The sequence below is a fragment of the Octopus sinensis genome, linkage group LG14 (genome assembly GCF_006345805.1).
Source record: "Octopus sinensis linkage group LG14, ASM634580v1, whole genome shotgun sequence".
In the NCBI taxonomy this organism is placed as follows: Eukaryota; Metazoa; Mollusca; class Cephalopoda; order Octopoda; family Octopodidae; genus Octopus; species Octopus sinensis.
This window is the reverse complement of record NC_043010.1, coordinates 55,864,044-55,886,564: the sequence shown is the minus strand read 5'-3', so window position 1 is coordinate 55,886,564 and position 22,521 is coordinate 55,864,044. Positions and strand designations below refer to the sequence as shown.

At 41.0% G+C, this 22,521-nt stretch overlaps 2 protein-coding genes across 2 annotated transcripts; both read right to left on the bottom strand.

Moving 5' to 3' along the window:
• Window positions 1-11,827: 11,827 nt before the first annotated feature.
• LOC115219359 (uncharacterized protein K02A2.6-like) lies at window positions 11,828-12,808 on the bottom strand. Its single transcript, XM_029789520.1, has one exon. The coding sequence runs from the start codon at window positions 12,806-12,808 to the stop codon at window positions 11,828-11,830; it is 981 nt and encodes a 326-aa protein (XP_029645380.1).
• A 604-nt stretch (window positions 12,809-13,412) lies between these two features.
• On the bottom strand, window positions 13,413-14,111 carry LOC115219358 (uncharacterized protein K02A2.6-like). The gene has a single exon (XM_029789519.1). It carries the CDS (start codon window positions 14,109-14,111, stop codon window positions 13,413-13,415), a length of 699 nt encoding a protein of 232 aa, XP_029645379.1.
• Between the last annotated feature and the right edge of the window lie 8,410 nt (window positions 14,112-22,521).

Sequence of the window (22,521 nt, the reverse complement as noted above, 5' to 3'; positions counted from 1 at the left end):
CATTCACATAGATATTTGGTACACTATACTGCTTACCAGGGGTAGGTTGATGCATGACAACAGTTTTCTTGAGATTGACTGTCAATCCTAAGGCAGTGCAAGCATCAGAGAATGCATTCAAAATGTGTTGCATATCAATCTCTGTGTGTGCTACTAGCTCACAATCATCTGCATACAAAAGGTCCCTTATGATAGAGGTAAATACCTTTGTTTTTGCAGCCAGGCGCCTGATATTAAATATGCTGCCAGAGGTTCGATAATGGACGTAAACACCGTATCTGCAGTTTCTGAATGCAATACAGAACATCATTGCAAAATATATGGAAAATAGGGTCGGTGCCAGAATATCCCCCTGTTTCACTCCATTTTGTATTGAAATGGGCTCCGACATGTTCTCGCTAACATTCACCCTACCATTCATGTCTTCATGAAAAGACCTAACCAAAGCAAGGAACTTTTCATGACACCCAAGTTTCTGGAGGACTTTCCACAATGCTTTTCTATTGACGGTATCAAAGGCTTTTGTCAGATAGACAAAAACCTGATACAAATCCAGACCCTGTTCCACACACTTCTCCTGAAGCTGTCTAGCTGAAAAGATCCTATCAGCAGTGCCACGTCCCACATGAAAGCCAGATTGACTTTCTGGAAGAACACAATCTGCAACGTGTTTCAGCAGACGATCCAGAAGTACCCTGCATAAAACCTTTCCTACGACAGACAGCAATGATACTCCCCTATAATTACCACAATCATTCCTGTTGCCCTTTCCCTTATACAGGACCACCATTACTGCATCTCTCCAGTCCTCAGGTACAAATTCACTAGTCCATATCTTACCAAACAAAGAGTGAAGTTTCTGCAGAAGTTTCCCACCACCATGCTGTAACAACTCCGCATGTATGCCATCCATACCCGGAGACTTCCCATTATTCAACCTTGAGACAGCCATTGCAACTTATTCCAACTTTGGTGGTTCTGCGAGTGCTGCCTTCACAGGTAATCCAGGGATGAGATTGAGAACATCCTCACTAACTACAGACTGCTGATTCAAAAGTTCATCAAAGTGTTCTTGCCACCTTCGCAGAATTCCTTGTGAATCACGAAGAAGTTCTTTACCATCCCTGCTTCGAATTGGTGTCATCAGGGAAGATGTCGGTCCATAAACTTCTCGCAAGAGACCATACAACAGCTTTGTGTTATTGGAATCTGATGCCTTCTTACTCCACCACGTATCCCTCATCTGAGAGAGCTTTTGCCTCACACGTGATTTTTCGTCCTTGAGTTCCCTATGCAACACTTCCCTTTCCTGTGGCTTTACTGACAAATAGCGTGACAAAATACGTCTTTTATCAGCCAATAAATCATCTATATGTTCATCATTTTCTTTGAACCAATCTTGATACTTTCTTTGTATCAATCCCAGAACTTTCTTGTCTATATCATAAACTGACTTTTTAAGGGTCAGCCAATCCTCCCCAATATCTGCAGCATTCATTTCCACTCGTAAAGTTCTCTTCACACTATTATACCTAAGACGATCAACATTCAGTATTTTAGGCAGGGTAATCCCTGCAGCTCGGATTTTATGTTTTGTGACTAATTTTACTTTTGCGCGTACTAAGCGGTGGTCATCCAACACTCAGCTCCACGAAGAACACGAACACACTGCACATCCTGTCTGTCACGCGCCCTAACTAGGATGTAATGCCATTCTTTAGATGTAGGGTGCATCCATGTAGTCTTAAGCTTATTCTTTTGTTGAAACATGGTATTGGTAACACACAGACGCAGCTCCTCACACATATGCAGCAAAAGCATGCCATTACTATTACACTTCCCCACCCCATGCTTTCCAATTACAGTCCAGGTGTTAAAATCCCTACCCACTCTAGCATTAAAGTCACCCAGTACGATGACTCTGTCTGCCGAGGGATATTTCTTATAATGTCCTTCAAAGCATGGTAGAAAGAAAGTTTTTCGTCATCAGTATAGCACATAGTTGGAGCATACACACTCACCAAGGTCATATAATTTCCTTTAGACAAAGAAATTCTCATGGACATAAGACGCTCATTAATTCCGATTGGGAATTCTTCCAACTTGTCCACAAGAGTAGTCTTAACAGCAAATGCCACTCCAGCTTCTCCTCTAGACTTTTCATTCCTCCCTTTCCAAAAGAATGTATATTTTCCACAAGATTCTTTAAGATGACCATCTCCAGGTAATCTCGTCTCAGATAGAGCAACGATGTCAAGATCATAGCGTTGAAGCTCCTTCGCATATATATATATATACCTACGCACATCCTCATACGTGCATGCATGTACACACTCATACACACACATATACTCACACGTACACACACACATATACTCACACGTACACACACACATATACTCACACGTACACACACACATATACTCACACGTACACACACACATACATCTTCACATGCGTACATACGTATCGATCTATGTACACTCATACGGTTATCTATAACTACATATATGTACCTCAGTATCATGCCTCTCAACATGTATGTATGGATTTCTACATGTAAATGGGAGAAAGCAGTGGTTATAGATGGGTACTCCCGAGTGGAGTCTGGGTGTTACCCCATTCGGATTTACAGTTGAGAGTGAGTCTGTATTCTTGTATACAGACAGCTTTGCATCAGTGGGATGTGTAGATAAGATGTCTAACCTAAGTCTCCCTAAGGAGCTATTGTGACAGTCTGCAGAATGCTAATAGAAGATGGAGTTTTTTTTATCAATGTAGTTGTCCAGGTGTTCTTTGAACCTATCATTGATGCTGCTAGAGGTCTCACCAATATGATGACTCTGGGATAATCGCGCAAGCCCCTTCTAAGGCACTTAATCTGGTATACAGTGGTTTTCTTTTTACAGTTCATATGTGGGTTTGTAGAACATACTGCACAATTATTCTGACACGTGATTCTATCAAATGGGTATGATTTACTTAATACAGATTTGATAAATCCTAGCTGTCGTTTCTACAATTTTGATCTTAAGGCCAGTTGTGCACAGGATTTTCTTGAATGCCTTACTTAATTTGTTCCTGGGTGTAGCGTCAATAAACATTACACTGTGAAATTTCTTGTTACCATAGTAAGTATTATTCTTATTTCTTTTGTTGGTGTCCCTCTCCAACCAATTCCAGAACTTGTTGCGGTATAGAGGGCATATACCATTTTCGTCATCTCTTAGAATGCGTTCGAATCTCGTTTCCGCTCCTTTGTACACTCTGATTCTATCGTACTGTGTGTATCCGGAACGATGCATTCGGAATGTGTAGTGCTGGATGTGTTGTTGTTGTTCTTGTGGTTGGCATAGTGGGGATACGTTCCTCATTACTCTGCCACGAGGATGTTGATTTTGGTAGTCCTCGACATTGCTGGGTGGGAAAAGCATATACAAGATTATTGCATGACAGATATTCGCCGGTACAAGTCGGGGTCAGGAAGAGGCCTAGTTCATATACATCCACGTTTTTAAATATCATATTACTCTCACAAATTAACTCGATAGCAATGGAAGTATATAGTGATACCACATCCATGCTATCTACGATGTGGTCACTGATGTCGCATGTGTTGTTGCATTCGCGGATCCTGTTAAGGAGGTCGTCAGTACTATCAGATACATCTGTAGATAATTCTATCATAGGTCGTAGGAATTGTGAGAGATATGATAGTTTGTGGCTGTTCCTGGCGATGGACCTGATTGACTTGAAGCGATCTTTGCCAATCATGACCTGGATCTCACTAACAAATTCAGGAGTTCTTTTCTTATCAGAACGATCAGAGTGAGTTTTCCGAGCTGCCGTACCTTTGCCATCACCATTAGACTCATCCAACTCTTTACGAATCCTCCTCACCGTCCTCAGATTGACACCCAAACACTCTGAAATGTTCGTATTGCAGCGAATGCTAAGCAGAACTGCTCGTCGTTTCCAAATTTCTGACAGAGTGAATTGTGCCATGGTTTTCTCACAAACGGTGCCCTACTATACTCTGTAGTCGACAAAATCAAAACCAAACCATGCGCATGCGCGAAATTAAAAATATAAAATGGCGACAATCCACCCATCGCACAATGTACGATGGATAATTGTCAGCTGATTATAGCTGTCTCTTATGTAACTTTTAATAGAAGAATGAGAACATTACATCATTATAAAAGACTGTAATCATCAGAGTAGAAGTCATTTTTCAACATAAAAGAATCTCCAAGAACACAGCCGGCCAATGTTGCTCACTTATCGACACATCCTGCCCGTTTGGTTCCAGGGTCGTAAAGAAAGAAGAAGAAGAAATAGAACACCTTAAAATTTGAAATAGGAAGAATTTGGAGCATGGGAACATTAAAGGTCGTTCCTACAAAAATTGGTGCGTTGGGAACCGTAAACACAGCTATATATTTCTTTACTACCCACAAGGGGCTAAACATAGAGGTACAAACAAGGACAGACAAAGGGATTAAGTCGATTACACCGACCCAGTGCGAAACTGGTACTTTATTTATCGACCCCGAGAGGATAAAGGCAAAGTCGACCTCGGCGGAATTTGAACTCAGAACGTGACGACATACGAAATACCGCTAAGCATTTCGCCCGGCGCGCCGCCTCACCGTAAACACAGATTTAGACAAATGTTTGAAGGAGATTGGAATAGAATGTCCGGTAGAGCGCCTACAAGAAGTTTGTCTCTTGAGGACAGCAAGGATTGTCAGGAGGGTTCTAAGCATTTGAAAGGGAGCTGAAAACTTGTGGATTCCTAAGGTTACAGTTAGTAACCCGCGACCCACATATATCTCCTACGATGAATAAGACCCAACCTGAGACAAACCAAAATAATAAGAATAATACTGGCTTCAATTTTTGGCACAAGGCCAGCCATTTTGGGGGAGGGGATGTATCGATTACATCGACTCCAATACTCAGCTACTACTTATTTAATCGACCCCGAAAGGATAAAAGGCAAAGTCGACGCCGGCGGAATTTGAACTCAGAACGTAGCAGCAAACGAAATACCACCAAGCGTTTCGTCTTGCATGTTAATGATGCTGCCAACTCGTCGCTTTTGATGATGATGATGATGATAATAATAATAATATAATAATAATAATAATAATAATAATAGTAATAATAATAATAATAATAATAATAATAATCCTTCCTACTATGGGCACAAGGCCTGAAATTTGGGGAGGGGGATAGTCAATTACATCGACTCCAGTACACAACTGGTACTTAATTCATCGACCCTTAAAGGATGAAAGGCAAAGTCGACCTCGGCGGAATTTGAACTCAGAACGTAACGGCTGACGAAATCCTGCTAAGCATTTCGTGCTGCATGTTAATGAGTCTGCCAGCTCGCCACCTTTGATAATAATACTAATAACGCGGAAGATGTTCAGGATAACTTCAACCGCATCTCACTGCATCACCCAAGATGAGAGCTTGTTATTTATTTTTCAGTTTTCTTTTTATTGTTGAATGTTATTAAATTTTGTTAACATTATCCCAACCGTGAAACAATATCATTATGTGTGATTAAAAATAGTTGCCAGCTGTTATTTGGGTTAGGATTAGGGGAACAACAAGGAGTCACCGGATGAAACCTATTTTTCCCTTATATACTTTTTCGCATTTATCAGCGATTTATTTAACACGTTGTTTTTAGAATCAAATTCCCGTGATAAACGAGGTTAAATGTATTTCAATCTCATGATATTCAAATATCATCACACACACACACATTAAATTTCGTACTCTGCACATTATTCTTTTGCGTCTGTGTCCTGATAATTCATAAGTTGCAATAACGTGTGTGTATTTACATCCCTATCCTAGCAACAGTCGCTAAGTACTCACAGTGGAAACAACAGCACCAGTAGTAGTAGTAGTTGTAGTAGCAACGATGGTAGTGGTGCTGGTTGTAGCAGCAGTGGCAGCGGCGACAGGTGGTGGTTGCAGTATTAGTAACGTGTATCGTTTCTTATCGATCATTTTACTTTGCTGTCCACCATTGATCTTTGTTTCCCTGCCTGACGGCCAAGTTGTCGTCACTTACTTTTCTTTAAAGTATCATTTATAGAATAAAATTGACCAACCGGATTTAGGTGAATGTTTCAAATAACAATATAACGTTTCTAATTGCCTGGCAGGTAGAAGGTACTTGAAAGATATTTAGGGCTCCGTGAAATGCCCTGTTTTGCCCCAGATGGCTTTCTCCATTTTAGGACTTACATTTTCATATTTTTTTATATTTCTCTATTTCATATTTTTCAATACATGCCCCCACCACTTCGATTGTTGATTTCCATTCGTTCTGACCTCTTCCTCACTAGATTTCCCCCTGTCTTTGTAATGTCATCTACTCGTCGTCCTTCTTTCAAAAACATTAATGTTATTTTTCCGTCCTTCTATTGTTATTTCGTTCTTCCACGGCACAGCCGAGCGTAGGTGTGTGTGTCTTGTTTTGCCTGCTGCATATTCTGTTTTGTTAAAAGTATTTTATTTGATATATGTGCAATGCTTGTTGATAATATCGACATAAGAGCAACCAGACAGTGAATGAGGCTAACGTAACTAAAGACTAACATCTTCACTATTACGACAACGAAAACGGAGGCGATCTCATCTTCTAGGTTAGTGGAGGAGACAATTGCCTGTAAGCTCTCCTGACCGTCGACGAGGAGAAAATGGGCATTTTTTTCTGATGACTCTCAATTCGGTAACATTGGAGAGCTTGCAAACTTCTTTGGTATTGCTAGTGCTACGATAGAAAGGCATCTTCTGTTCGAGAAAAGCTCTACAGGAACAGAAGTGCCAACTGCTGGATTTGTTCGAGATGCGCACAGGGCAACGAGATCCTCTTGTACAGGACCCAGGCATCACCGATTTGATTCGTGCGTTGAAAAGCTACTGTTATGTGTGGGATGAATTCAGCTATCGACCCGCCATCTTTGTTTAACAAGGAAGAACAGCTAGTTTTCTATCACCTCGTGGCTATCACAAAAGAAGTGGTGTCATGGACTTACCTGAAAGATTTGAAGATAAACATTTTTTTTTATCTCTGATTAAGCTTCCCACAATTTTTTTCCTATGAAGAAAATAAGACTGGAGAAGGAAGTGTTATTTTCTAATGTGTTTAACGAAAGTTGACTGACAGTGGTAAGACTAGCAAGGAATTATCCTGGGTAGTTTTCCACCCTAGTGTGAAGTTTTACATTTTGAATTTTTGTTGTTATGTTCCTTGTTTTTCTTGGTCTCTTTTTAGCTTTGTAAACTTCACACTCGTGAGTTTCTGTTATCTTGAGTATCGACATAAGCCAATGGTAAAACACATTCAGTTGGATCAAAACTGAGCTCTTATGATTGCAAAACTTTCCACGTAACGATTGAGCCATGGATTGAATTTTAAAAAAACCGTGACTACCATAGTCCTATATTATTTGTATTTAATAAGTTTGATGTGCTGTGATTAGTGTCTTTTTACTTGTAACTCTTCCGTTGATAAATTAGTTTTAAATGATGAAATCAGATCCATTCCAGGGCAAATATCCAAAGTGATTTCGGACATAAGTCTATCTAGGGATATATTTCTATGAAAATGGCTTCAGGTAATTCTGCTGGACTCTTGCGTCGAGTTCTCCCTAAAGCATCTGTGTATGTACTAATGTACATATTTTGAATAATATTAATCTTTACACACACACACACATACATACATACATACATACATGTATGTATTTGTATATAGACATTCATAATATACATAAGGAGAGAGACTTATGCATGCGTATATGTATGTATGTATGTATGTATGTATGTATGTATGTATGTATGTATGTATGTATGTATGTATGTATGTATGTATGTATGTATGTACGTACGTACGTACGTACGTACGTATGTATGTATGTATGTACGTATGTATGTACATGATTGTGAACGTGTGCATGTGCGTTTGTATATTATGTGTTATATATCGATACAATCCATTCTTAAAAGAACAACATGGTTGGGTAGCAAGCATTTTCTTCTGGCACAATGAAATCAATTATTCCAGCTTTCGTAGAGCGTTAGGAGTGTTCATGATTAACCTAGAATTAAGCATCACCTGATCATCTGTATAAGATTTGCCAGATTATTAACTAATAACTATAATTCTTGTATTAACTCGGCTCGCTTTAGTCCGAGTCCAGACAAAATAACAATCGCAACATACTTAAGATGTTTGCTTCTCTAAGTCATGACTTAATCAAAAGCCAAACAGCAACCCACGTGTGCAATTTGCAATAATATTTGTCGGAACTAATTAAACTTGACAAGATTATTGATCAGACAGACACATGTAAAAACGTCAAAATGACAAAATGCTCCATTGAAGGTGACTGTTAGACACATGGCTGAACAAAAATGTAGGGCGGCGCCTCCCCCACCTCGATCACATTCTTATCGTTTCTGTTCCTTTCTCTAAAGTGTGTAATTGACTTGTGTGGAGATATACTTGACAATCCTTCAATTGTTTGTTGATGTTAGAGGTTTGGTGGAGGACGATATCTACAGAGGAAGTATGTCAGACAGGTGAGTTACAAAAGATCACTGCTTCCTCCTTCTCTACTCCAGTCCCAGCCAGTTACTTTAACATTTACATAGCGCAAATAGTTAGCAGCGTCATTGGAAAATAGTGAAGTTACTGTTAACAACTTGTATGAATTTGTAGTTTAGAAGTTCGCTTCGTAATCACGTGGTTTCCAGCTCGTTCCCAGTATGCATTGCACAAGCGCCCGCTATCATAACCTTTAACGCTTATGTAAATATATTTGCAGCACTTAACGAATTTCAGTCCTGATCACATTAACTCGCCTCAAAAGAGACAAGAATCTCCACAACCTTCTAGTTAGAAAGCTGCTTAGCCTCGCCACCCCCAGCCATACTCAACCAGCTGTTTTCAAGTGGGTTCGCTACACGTTATGTCAACCAATAACGCCACAATGCTAATGCCAGCACCCTGTATCGAATCACTCAAAGCCTCAGCTCCATCTTCATCAACATAATATGCAAACGCTGCGATGGCATATATAAAAACTGGTGAAACGGTCGCCTGAATGATCGCTTTAATGCACCTTCTTCACTAAGTTTTTCAATGAATTCTCGACTAACACGTGCTCTTCAAAACATTTGCTCCCTCTGTATACCATCTTTCAGTATTTGATATGGAAACGGGTAAAGACCACCTTCGGTCGTGAATGACCATGGCAACCCTCTGAGACACAAACCCGGGCGTGGTTGTTTGTGGAAGACCAGCAGTCGCCCATGCAGACCAGCCTTCCCTCACCACATTGGACTGATGTTGTCCAAAGGAAAAGCAAACGCCAACACAGCTTGGCTCCAGTGACGTCTGCAGCGGATTTGGACTCACTACCTCATGATTGTCAACCCGACATTCTAACCACTGAGACATGCATATTGGCATATTTGTTAATATTGCCTTAAATCTACCATTCCTTTGCGTTCAACACTCCTCTCCTTCGTCGCTCTTATTTCCTTTCCACTCCCCTCCCAAATTCTTTCCCCACTTCGTACAATTACTAATTCTTCGCCATTTTCTATCATTCTCCTTTATGTCCAATCTCTCATGCACTAAGGGCGATGAAAAACCCCTCTCTCTCTCTCTCTCTCTCTCTCACACACACAAAGAAGGGCTTTATCCGAAATGTCATATTCTCTTCTCGCTATTGCACACAAACTTAAGAAACTTTATATACATTTTTTACCAAAGTAGAATACCACAAGTCTCGCCGCATTCTATTATTTTATCATTATATAAGTACAAGTTGTAAACTTCACGACTATAATTGTTCTATTTACCACAAAAGCTCGTTGGTTTACCATAAATATACGAGTAATTGTAAAGCATTACACCATTCGGTACAATACTTTAAAAACACTCTATTAAACATCACGTCTGTTTTTTACGGAATTCCCCAGAAAACTTACAATTAATGATGGATACAGTACTTTTAGTAAAACATAATACTATAATAAACAGGCAACATTCGGTGGTCACATGCAAAAATAGACGTCTGATGGATGACATATAATTGGTTTAACTTGAAATTCAGGTCGTAATGTCTACACCAATCACAACGAACTTCTCTACCATAATGATGCGGTAACACAATGCAACATCACTTCCTTCTGAAGATGAAACAGATCTAGAAACATTGATGACTGGTTGAAGAAATTTTCTGTTGCAGGCAAATTGTAAGATACTTGTAGGAATATATGAACAAAATTTTGATATCAAAATAAGCAAGAACTCGGTCATGTTTCAATAAATGTTTAAAAGAAAGATGTGTTTGTTAAATGTACTTATAGGTTGAATTGCAAGATGTCTGACTTAATGATATGCATTTTACAAATAGTGCACTGGTCACATGTGTTGTCTCTGGATTTATTAGCTTGTCAAGACACACACACACATAAAGAAAGAGATGGGGAGAGAGAAAATTGATACTATTCCTTACAAGTATAGGTTTGTGTATATAGATAGGTATTTTCATGAATAAATGTGTGAGTACTCTCACATACACACACATACACACCATTTAATATTCGCAGAATTTAAATGTGAGCTACGGTCCACTTCCCGTTATTACTGACATAAATGACATTAGAAATGTCATCAAACACAGTAAACGTTTCTTTCACAATACAAAATGTCATCAATGGTCCAGGTACCAGACAAACTCCAGTCTTACCTGTGTGCTACGATCCAATGAGAAACTCTGTTAAACGAGGTTAAAACTTGTGCTATTCCATTCTGGAAGAGACGATTACTTAAACAATTCTATTCTCTTCCACCGGGAGAGATTCTAATAACGTCAAATGTTAGCTGTGACCTAGATATAACTATCGACAAAAACCTAAGCTATATGTACACGATATTGTTTACATCCATCGAAGTGCTTCTAATTCTTATTTGAATGTGTGTGTGTGTGTGTGTGTGTGTGTGTGTGTGTGTGTGTGTGTGTAAACGTAGGCAGCCACAAGGTCTAAAGACCTGAAGCTGACTGTGGTGTTGTGCTTGACTGCCCTAGCCAGACATCAAAAGCTTACACACGCTGGAGCTGTTCAATCTAATGCCCCTCCGTATTCGCAAGATTCTTTGTAATTTTTACTTTTTTTGTAACAATGACTTATTCACCACAAACGCCCCCCAGCCCGATTCATCTTAGATGCTTTGTGTTTTTATCCTTTCATTTTCTTCTTAACCAATTCTTTCTCACTGTAACAAATAGATCTGAACTGCTAGAATCTCTCATCACCAACAATATTGCTTGAAGCGAAATCGAAATGTAAATTTCTGAACTTGTGAAGCATCGCATGTCACCTGAGGAGGCTCTTTTGCACTGTGCGGTGCATCTGGTGTTATTGCATCGTTCCACGCCTGCTAGGGAGCAGTGCAGTATGAAGCCGAAATGACTGTCGGACTAATAAATGCTTCTTTTAAAATATACCCTACGTGCACCTCGAAATTTCGGACATAGATCCGACGACGGACGCACGGTATCGCTGATGACGCCTGATAGCCATAAGTGGTGAACGTGCTCTGCAGACACACTACCTGGAGCTTACCCTGAAACAAGGTTTGAATACTGCATTTAGCACCTACTTTCTAAGCCTTAATTCTTTAACTTTAAATTCGACTTTATATATATATATGTTATGTGTTATTTCGTTCTAATGGGATAGACAACTCAATACGAAACATAGTTATTATTTTACGTGTTTATTTACTTTTCCATGTTACACGAACTGCGCTACTTTCAGCGCAGCGACACCTATATATCATTAGACACAGTGTAGTAATACTGTTTACTTTAAAACACAGTTTGTACTGTTCACTAACAAATTCTGCTGGGAATTTCATATCAGCTCTCAGTGGTGTCGCTCGTAGGGACAGAAGTGCCAGGTGTGGGTCTTCCTTAGTCTCTCGGCATTTGACTGGTGTTCTCTTCACTGTCTGCACCTGTCTTTCTATAAACCCATGACCTTTGGGGTAGTGTGGAGATGAGGTTGTAATATTGAACCCATACTCATCGGCTAGTTTTTTGAATTCTTGTGATGTGAACTGGGTTCTGTTGTCACATATGATCTGCTCTGGTATTCCTTGCTCTGCTAAAAGTCCTCGAGCCACTGTAGTGATTGTTTTGGCTCTCAGGTCTTTCACTTTTCTCACAAATGGAAATTTGGAGTAGTAGCAGACCATAATCAAATACCATTCTTGGCCCTCTGTGAACAGATCTACTCCAATAGTTTGCCATGGCCTTCTTAGGATGTCACTAGATATCATTTCCTCCTTTTGTTGTGAGTTTCTGTACTTCTGACAGATGTGGCATGTAGAAACTGTCTTCTCTATGTCTTTGTACATGCCTACCCAATATACTGCTGACTTGACTCGGAGCTTGCATTTCTCCATTCCGAGATGCCCTTGGTGGATCTTGTCAAGAATCTCTTTTTGCATTGACTTGGGTATAATTATTCGGGATCCAGCCATCAGGATTCCATTCTCCACTGATATATCATCATGGATGGCCCAATATTCACGAATTAGGGGCTGCACCTGATGTCTCTTTTCTGGCCACCCCTGAATCACCATCTGAGTAAGGAGCTGGAGTTCATCATCTTTGCTGGTCTCCTCTTTGATTTCTGCTAGTTTTGTGGTTGTTACATTCACAATGTGGTGGACCTTTATGCTTAGTCCTTCCATCTCCTGTTTGTCATGTGATGATAGTCTGGACAGAGTATCCGCCAATATCAGGTCTTTTCCTGGCTTGTACCTGATATCGTAGTCGTATGTTTGAAGCCTTAACAGTAATCTTTGCAGTCTGGCTGGTGCTTTCATGAGATTTTTTTCTATGTATTTGTTCTAGCGGGCGATGGTTTGTTTCAATGTTGAAATTTCTGCCATACAGGTATGTTTGGAACTTTTCACATCCATATACTACTGCCAGGAGTTCCCTTTCAATATTTGCGTACCTTGTCTTTGTGGGTGAGAGAGCTTTCGAGGCATATGCAATGGGTTTACCTTCCTGTATCAGTGCTGCGCCAACTCCTCTCATAGATGCATCGACTTGGAGTATTATTGGTTTGCGTCTGTCATAGTATTGCAGAGTTGTCTCCTTACTGATGAGCTTTTTGATTGCTTTGAAATCCTGTGTGTGTGAAGCACACCAATCAAACTCTACGTCATCTCTGTTTAGTTCCCGGAGATTTGCAGTGAGATCGGCCAGCTTGGGTATGAAGGCTCCCATGTAGTGGATGAGTCCTAGGAAACTCCTGAGTTCCTTCTTGTCTTTGGGTTCTTTAATGTCTCAGATGGCTTCCAGTTTAGCGGGGTATGGTTTAACTCCCTCTGCCGAGTATATAATTCCAAAGAATTTGCACTTCTTTGCTTTTACCACACACTTGTTTGCATTGAGTTTGATGCCTGCTTGTCGGGTTTTCTCCATAGCTTCATGTAAATTCAAGTCATGTGTGGTCTCATCCTTGCCATGCACTTGGATGTCATCTGCTATTCCTATTGCTCCCTTGCAGCCTTGGTAGGTCTCATCTATTTGGCGCTGGAAAACATCTTGGCTCACCTTCAATCCAAATGGGAGTCGGTTGAATCGATATCTGCCAAATGGTGTGTTGAAGGTAGTGAGCATGGATGACTCTTCGTCTATCTTTATATTCCAGTACCCATTACTGGCATCCAGTTTGCTGAATAATTTGGACCCAGCCAATGATGGTGTGATTTCTTCAAGGGTTGGAATTGGATGGTACTCTCTTTTTAAAGCCTTGTTCAGGTCCCTTGGGTCGAGGCATATCCGTAGTGTACCATTGGGTTTTTCCTTGATTACGATTGAATTCACCCAGTCTGTTGGTCGTGTCACTTTGGTGATTATTTCTTTTTTTTTTCCATTTTGTCCAACTCTGTCTTCAGCTTCTCTTTTAGTTCTAGAGGGACGCGGCGAGGTGGGTGAACAATTGGTTTGATATTGGGGTCGACTGTTATATGATATCGACATTTCACAAAGCACCCGACTGTATCGTCAAAGCATTCAGGGTACATGCTTATCAGTTCCTCTTTGTTTGTGATTGGTGGTCGGTCTTTGATAGGCATATCTCTGTCAATCCTGCTCGGAGTTGCCTTCACTTCACCATTGATTGACACAATATTTAGCTTTTTGCAGGTATTGAGTCCAAGAATTGCTGGTCCTTCTGTTCTTGTGACATAAAAAATAACACGTGATTATTTTTCCTTTGTGTGTCCCTGTAATTGTTGTTTTACCCAGTTGTGGAATCCTGGTACCTCCGTACGCAGTGAGGATTACATCACTTGGTGTGAGGATTCCTTCTTTGATTTTATCCTCTTGTGTCATGTGTTCTGGGAACATCTTCTTGTAAAGGTTGACAGGCAAGATATCACTCTCGGCTCCAATGTCAATCTTCAGCCTTAAGTCAATGTTTATTCTTTTCTTGCCAGCCTTCTTTTGAATTCTTATTGTTGTGTAGGCCTCATTTTTTTTCTGGTCGTCCGCTCCCATCTCATGCACATTTATTGTGCCGACTGCCAAGAATTCCTCCTCTGAGGTGTTTTGTTCCTGTTGTTGTGCATGTATATCTCTTTTTCTATTTCCGCTCCTCTTTGAAAATTGGGGCTTGTATTTCTGGGATTTTGTCAACCTACACATTTTTTTCCAGTGGTTAAGTTTTCCACATGCTTTGCAGTGTGTACCGAATGCAGGACATTTCTTCCGGTTATTGAATTCATGCTCTGTACCACAGTACTGGCATGTTCTTTGTTTGCGGGTATGTTTCGTCCTGTGCCTAGATACAATATCTACACTGCTGCCTAGTGAGCTTGTTTGTAAGGTAAGTGAGGCCATTTGTTTGGTAGTGGCTTCGAATGCTCATGCAGTGTCTACTGCTTCTATCAACTGGAGAGCGTCCTTACCTATGAGGGATTTCTGAACTTCTTTATGAGCACACCCCCATATTAATTGGTCAACAATTCTTTCGTCCTTATCTTTGAATTTGCATTTTTCGGCAACATTCTTTAGTCTGGACAGGAAATTGTCAATCGTTTCTTGTGGGTCTTGTTTCAGGCCCTGGAATTTGTATCTGTGAATTCTATGGTTCGACCTGGGCTCTAGGTGCCTTTCAAATTTCTCTAAAAGTGTGTCTGGGTTATTGCAATCCGATTCTGACATGTCCCAGCTGTTGAATAGGTCTAGACCTTTTTCGGTCGTCCATAAAAGGATATAGCTTACCTTTTCTTCTTCGGTTGTGCCTTTTAGGAAACTTTTGAAAACTAGTTGAGTTTTCTGTTTGAATTTCTTAAACGCTTCCACGATATCACCGGAGTCCCAATTCATGGTTGGATGTAGATTCATCTGTACGGCGACGGGGGTCGCCATTTTGGATTCTCGTGTATGTGTGTCCGAAGACGAAGCGATGTTTTGTTTGTTAATTTCTGGTTCGTTGTGTTTCTGTTTTGTTGTAAAGGCACAGTTTCCAATTAATTATCCCACCGCTACCACCATGTTATGTGTTATTTCGTTCTAATGGGATAGACAACTCAATACGAAGCATAGTTATTCTTTTACATGTTTATTTAATTTTCCATGTTATACGAACTGCGCTACTTTCAGCGCAGCGACACCTATATATCGTTAGACACAGCGTAGTAATACTATTTACTTTAAAACACAGTCCGTACTGTTCACTAACAAATAGTGCCAAAAGTGGGGATGTATTCTACACACGTATACACATAGATATGAATGTGTAACATATATATATATATATATTCGGTTAAGTAATTGAGATTCTAGTGAATTCTAAAGAATTCACATGAATATGGTCCTTAACTAGGATGTACCGGAAATCTATATGGTGTTAACCATACGACAAGTGGGGTGATTATAAATAGGAAAAAAGCAACAAGAATGGATTAAAATCTCGGTACGATCGTTTCGTACGAGGACATCTTTAATAAGCTACAAAAAATGCAGTGAATACAGATGGCTCGTACTCGTCAGCCGAAAAAAATATCAGAGAATTCCCAAACATCAAAAGGGGTAGATACAAAAGAGGTTGTAAGATTAACTGCATTGAAGAAAGTTCGATTCATGGAGATCCGATGAAAGGTTTTAAACCTACAGAATTTATGCATGTCTACATATAGCTCATATTGAATATTTGATCAAGTTGTATGAAGAAATTTTCGGATACAGTCATGCAAAATTTCTGAAAATCCGAGTAAGAGGCAAAGTGACTGCCACATCATGTAGAGGAAAGTCTGAGTAAAAACATAGTGACTGTCATATCGTGTAGAGGAACAGATTGTTATTGAAATTTACAAGAATCGCAGATAAGTTCGATTTTTTTGGAGATCCGATGAAAAAGTCTTGAACTTACAATATTTGTGTATGTCCTTATAGTTCCTATTGTGTTTCATTTCACCCATATGTTGTGTTGATTCTTCACACCACGAGATTTACTTCACCCGCGTGTTTGGTTTAAAAAAAAAATTATATTTATCAATTAGAATTTTATTATAGATATTTTTCGTCAATCGTCTTAATATTCTACATAATTTTCATATATAGCAAAAGCTGTTTGCGAGGTTTATACAGGTTCTTGGCATTAGGAAGGCGAATGGAATATGTGAACTCAGTACACAACCGCACACCTACACTTCAAGCACAATATTGACAAAACATCGGTGACTCAACGACTCAGTATTGCCAAGCTTCAGGGACTTATTGACTCAGATAGCTGGATTTATGATTTCACTAGATTAATTCTATTCATAAACATTTAAATTGGGAGTATTTCTTAAACCGTTAGCTTCACATTTCGACACCTTAACTAAAATTTAGTCCACGTAACAGGAACCAAGAGGGATATCGTGGAACAGAGAAACTGTGGATGATACAGATAATTTGACATTATTTTTGAATTCTGCATGCAAAAACATAAGAGAAAGGTATTCTTCTTGGGACAAATTCTTTGTTGACCAGTGTTATTCTTATCGTAGTTTACAAATCCAAGCATGAAAACGTTACTCAACTTTGGAGTTTTGGAGACAGACGCCCCCTTTTCACACACACACACTCTTATATATTAATGATGTACGCAAATACACGACAGGTATACATAATACTGAAATACGTATAAAGTAAACACGCAAATATAGCAAATTCAAAAATAATTTTTAAAACATACAATCAATGAAGAGACAAAAGAAACAGTAAGGTGATCCATGTTGATTTTATTAGGTATTTCTGTTTATTTAGAAACCTACAGTGAACAGGGGATTCCACATACGCTAAACTATAAATTTCACAGGGTACAACCTTACAGTTGACACTGCTCCGCTAAACGCAGAAAATTTCTATCTCGCTAATGGCTAAAAATACACAGTTTTTTTCGATTTCTAAACCTCTGTAACTTTTTCCTCCAGTTTTTTTCTCCGCAACATCATACCTCCATAGCAATAAGATTGGAAAACTATATTATTATAGCAGATTTTCAGATTTTTTTACTGTCTTTTAAAAAATGCATATTTTGCGAATGAACGAAAGAACTAGATCCTGCATGCCCCGCATCTAATTACCCATCTCGGCCATGTTCTTCATGTCAGAAATCATACGGGGTAAATAGTGCCGCAGCATGATATAATGATCAAAGAACTCAAACTTATTTATACTTATAAATTGAGGATATAATCAGTTAGCATGATTTGATCAGTGGCTAGCATATAAGAAACGACCATATCGGTAAAATTAATTTTCAAGTACATAATTATAAAAAGTATAATTATAATTGAGGGCACGGGAGTGCCAGCGCTTATACGCTAGAAGTAAATGTAAAATACCTACAATCCACTCTAATTTATTCTCTATTTATAACCCACATGTTAATTGGGTTATAAATTTCTTGCCTATAGAGAAAGATCCAGTTTCTGACCTAGATCCAAGGCTCCTTTATTGGAATTTCAACATCAACAACAGAGAGTATATATATATATATATATATATGCACATCCACTCTGGATGGGAACGACTCCCCATCCAGAGTGGAGTGAAACAGGGTTGCGTTATGGCGCCGACGCTCTTCGAAATTTTCTTCTCCCTTGTCCTGTCCTATGCCTTCAGAACGTCCGACGACGGAGTGTTCCTCCACACCAGGGCTGATGGTGGATTGTTCAATCTTGCGCGCCTCAGAGCTAAGACCAAAGTCCGTCAGGTGCTGATCAGAGAGATCCTCTTTGCTGACGATGCCGCCCTAACATCACACAACCAGCCGGGTCTCCAGAGGCTGGTCAGCTCCCTGGCGGATGCCTGCCAAGAGTTCGGCCTTACCATCGGCCTGAAAAAGACAGAGATCATGGGCCAGGACGTCGGAGGGGTCCCCAGCATCAGTGTCGGCGACCACAGCTTGCAGGTGGTGAACGAGTTCACTTACCTGGGATCGACGGTCTCCAGCAGCCTGTCCCTCGAGCCGGAGCTGAACAGACGGATTGGGAAGGCTGCTGCTGCCATGGCTAAGCTCTCCAGGAGAGTGTGGGAAAACAACATGCTCACAATAACCACCAAGATCGCAGTGTACCGAGCCTGTGTGCTGAGCACCCTACTCTACGGCAGCGAGAGCTGGACAACATACACCCGGCAAGAATGCCGCCTCAGCGGCTTCCACATGCGGTGTCTTCGACGGATCCTTGGCATCTCCTGGAAGGACCGAGTACCAAACAGAGTCATCCTAGAACAGACTAATATGCCAAGCATGCATGCCCTCCTCGTGCGGAGACGACTGCGCTGGCTCGGGCACGTCTGCCGCATGCAGGACGGTCGCATGCCTAAAGACATCCTGTACAGCGAACTCACCACGGGATCCCGACCCAAGGGACGTCCACAGCTACGACACAGGGATGTGTGCAAGCGCGACCTGAGGACTGCCAACATCTGTGTGGACACGTGGGAGGTAACAGCTGCTTACCGCTCTGCCTGGCGTCGGACAGTGAGGAAAGGCGTTTCCATGGCTGAGGAAAGGAGAGCACAGCTGTGGTCGGACAGGAGGAGGACAACTGCAGCAACACCCCACACGTACCCATCGATGTTCGTGTGCAGCAACTGTACCAGGGACTGCCACTCTAGAATTGGACTGTTCAGTCACAGCAGACGCTGCTCATCATCAAAGTAGGCCCCACCCTTGGCGCGACCCATTGTCTATCAAGACAGACGGGAGAAGAGAGATATGCACATGTGAATATGTGCATAAATATATGTGTATGTGTATATATGTATATATGCCTATATGAATGTATGTATATGTACATATATGTATGCATGTATACGCACGCACACACACATACATACACACACATATTATTTGGACGATATTTTCAACCGTATCTGATTCTTCAAGTGCTTCAGTTCTGTGTATATACATATATGTGGTGTATGCAGGAGATTTGAATTAAGGACATCCACCTTCTCTTCGTCGACGCAGACCTCTCCGATGGTAATGCACCCTTCCACGTGGCCAGGCACCTCGTTCTCAGGCCAGGCACCTCGTTCTCCCCCTCTCCACAGTCGTCATCCGACGAAGCGACAATCCTGCGAAGGTCCAAGACATGTCGCAGCATTTCATCCACGGAGACGTTTCTGGAATTGACCGTCGTCACCTTTCCTCTGTTCTATTGAGACGTACAGCGCACCTTCGGTGGCTTAACCCAGACTTCCTCCCCTATTTTCACGTAAGCGGGTCCCTTCTCTTCCTCGTGGCCCTCCGGCGCTTTACTGGGGATACCTCCATACATATTTAAATACCGCTCTGTGCGGCACAGATTCTTCGGCTTGTCCAGATCGGGGAAACATCTTGTACCAGAAAACTGATTCCAGCGGCGAAATGTGCTCTCTTTCCGCTATGGCGATTTCAAGTCGACAATCGTCGCTGCCTTGGTCGACTGTCTCCACGCACGTAACGCCTCGCCACAAACGTCCGTCGCCTCCCGTCTGGCATGATATATGCTCGTTTAGCTCACTGAAGTCCAGCACCGGTTTCACTTTTCCCTTCGTAGGCTGCACCACCTCCATCAGGGGTAGCACTCCACCCACTACCTCCTCTTCCCACGGGACAAGGACCCCTTCCTCGATCCACCTTTCCACCTCGTCATCAAACTCGACCCTGGCGTGACCTTTCAGGGTATACTGGTAGCAGCTCACTCTGTTTTTCAGCATTGGGGGCTCGTCCTTCCATCGCCACTCTAACGTCCACCGCTGACCATCGAACGCCGCCTGAAAAACTTTGTCCTCGATGGTGTAAGCAGCGCAGTCTCTCGCGGGCTCTGCTCTCTCTAGCGATCCTGACTCACAGCGCACGACGCCCCCACGCTTCTGAACGTGACCTCATCTACAAAACTGACGCCGCCGAGGCGGTTGATGGTGTGGTGTATGCAGGAGATTTGAAATAAGGATACTTATCTTCTCTTCGTCGACGCAGACCTCTCTGGTCGTAATGCACCCTTCCACGTGGCCCGACCCAAACGCTAGAAATAGCAGCTGCTTTTCCCCTACCTTGACAAAGCGCTCACACGTCCTACTCTGTCGGTTGCCCCGCTCGAAAAGGCCCAATGCTCCCCTGCTTGCGCGCGCGTCACTCCTGCCCTTTCCGGTCAGCTCCCCAGCTGCTGACGTCATCCCACAATATAGATTGCAGACATTTAGCAATGATTTCTCCCATCGTATGATGTACAATTTTCTACCATTGATAAAACTGTCGGCATTTTTCATGGTACGGGTGTGATAGTATCTTAATAAACGAATATTGTTGCCTTTAACGCAGTAGAGAACTAAACGGCATTAAAATAATAATGATTAAACCTAGTGGAAATCACATACACACACATTCGCATGTTTCTGTATATGTGAAATACACTCTTGTAATATACTTATGAACACATACGCGTGCGCGCACTCAGTTCTGGTATATATAACAGCCTCCACCTAACAATTCTACGCAAACAGGTGCTGGAGGCAGGTGGTGGCAGGTGTTGAGACTGTCACCATTAAGCCAACAGTAATTACTTAAATAAACACGAGTCCAGAAAATACAAAAGCAAAGTTTCGTGTGTGTATTCTGTATTGGTTAACTAATCTTTAACTTTCATAATAAGATTGGTGATGTTATGGTTGTTCAGATCCGCCATGAGTTATGAGGAGTTATGAGTTAAGAGAGGTTATGAAGCAGAACTCCGCCAATATTTCATTTGTTTACAGTTGACAACACATGCTGTCACGCACAAAATGACATCTTCCAAATCCTATTTTCCGACTGGGCAAAAATGATCAGACTTGAAACCTCTGTAACTTTTTTTTTTTAATTTCTGGAAAAAGCGAATAAACCCCTGAGATTCAGCGTGGAAAATTACATTAATACAGCAATTTTTTAAAAATTTCACTAAACTTTAAGATTTCCATAGATGCAGCCAAATGGAAAAGGTCTCAGTCATCATCTGACAGACCTCTGTGGGTAGTTGGCCGAACAACGTGTGAGTCACTGATGGACAGCCTCAGATAAGGAATAATTTCATAAGTCGGGGTCATCGTAACTCATTTGAATATGCTTCCTGTGTTTATGTATCATTGAATCAATAGCTACAGGGAGCGTGTCGTTTGATTGACAACGGTCTCTGCAGCATAGGGACAGTTCCCAGTTGGGCAAACTTCTGGACAGTATAAATGTTGATGTTGCATAGGATACGGTTGGCGAACTTTTCCATTTCCTCTTTCATGGATGCAAGAGGTTCGATGACTACTGATATCAGTGCATTGCAGAAGACGCTTTAGATGCTCTTGACGAGCAAGGAAAAAAAAAAGTAATGAAGCACCTATTCAAAAGATTCAGTGAGGCTGATAACGCCTTTTATGTAACACGAGATGATGATGAGGTTGACGTACGAGTAGAAAATAAATGGCTCCAAAACATTTTAACCATTGTTCGTCTTTGTTATCACGGTGGTGATTGTGACCCCGCTTGCCTAGATTTCTACACGAAGCAGCAACCATTTCTCCAGTATGCAAACCGACTATGTGAATATTTTATACACGGTAAAAGTCAAAAATGGCCACTTTATCTTTATGCACTGAAGATGATGATAAATTAGAGATATCTGGTGTATACGTGGTTGATGAAATCCTAACAAAAACAACACAGATTTGAGCAAATATGAACATCTTGGTGATATTAGCTTGCCATATTTTGATAGTTCTTATCAAGTAGATCTATTACTAGGTCAAGATCATACAGAAGCCTTTATACCATTGGAGGTACGTAAGGGTAACAAAGGTGAGCCCTTTGGTTGGGGTATCAATGGCCAGTCACTAGTTAAAAAGGTTAGTGGTCAAGACATATCTAGCTTTGTTACTA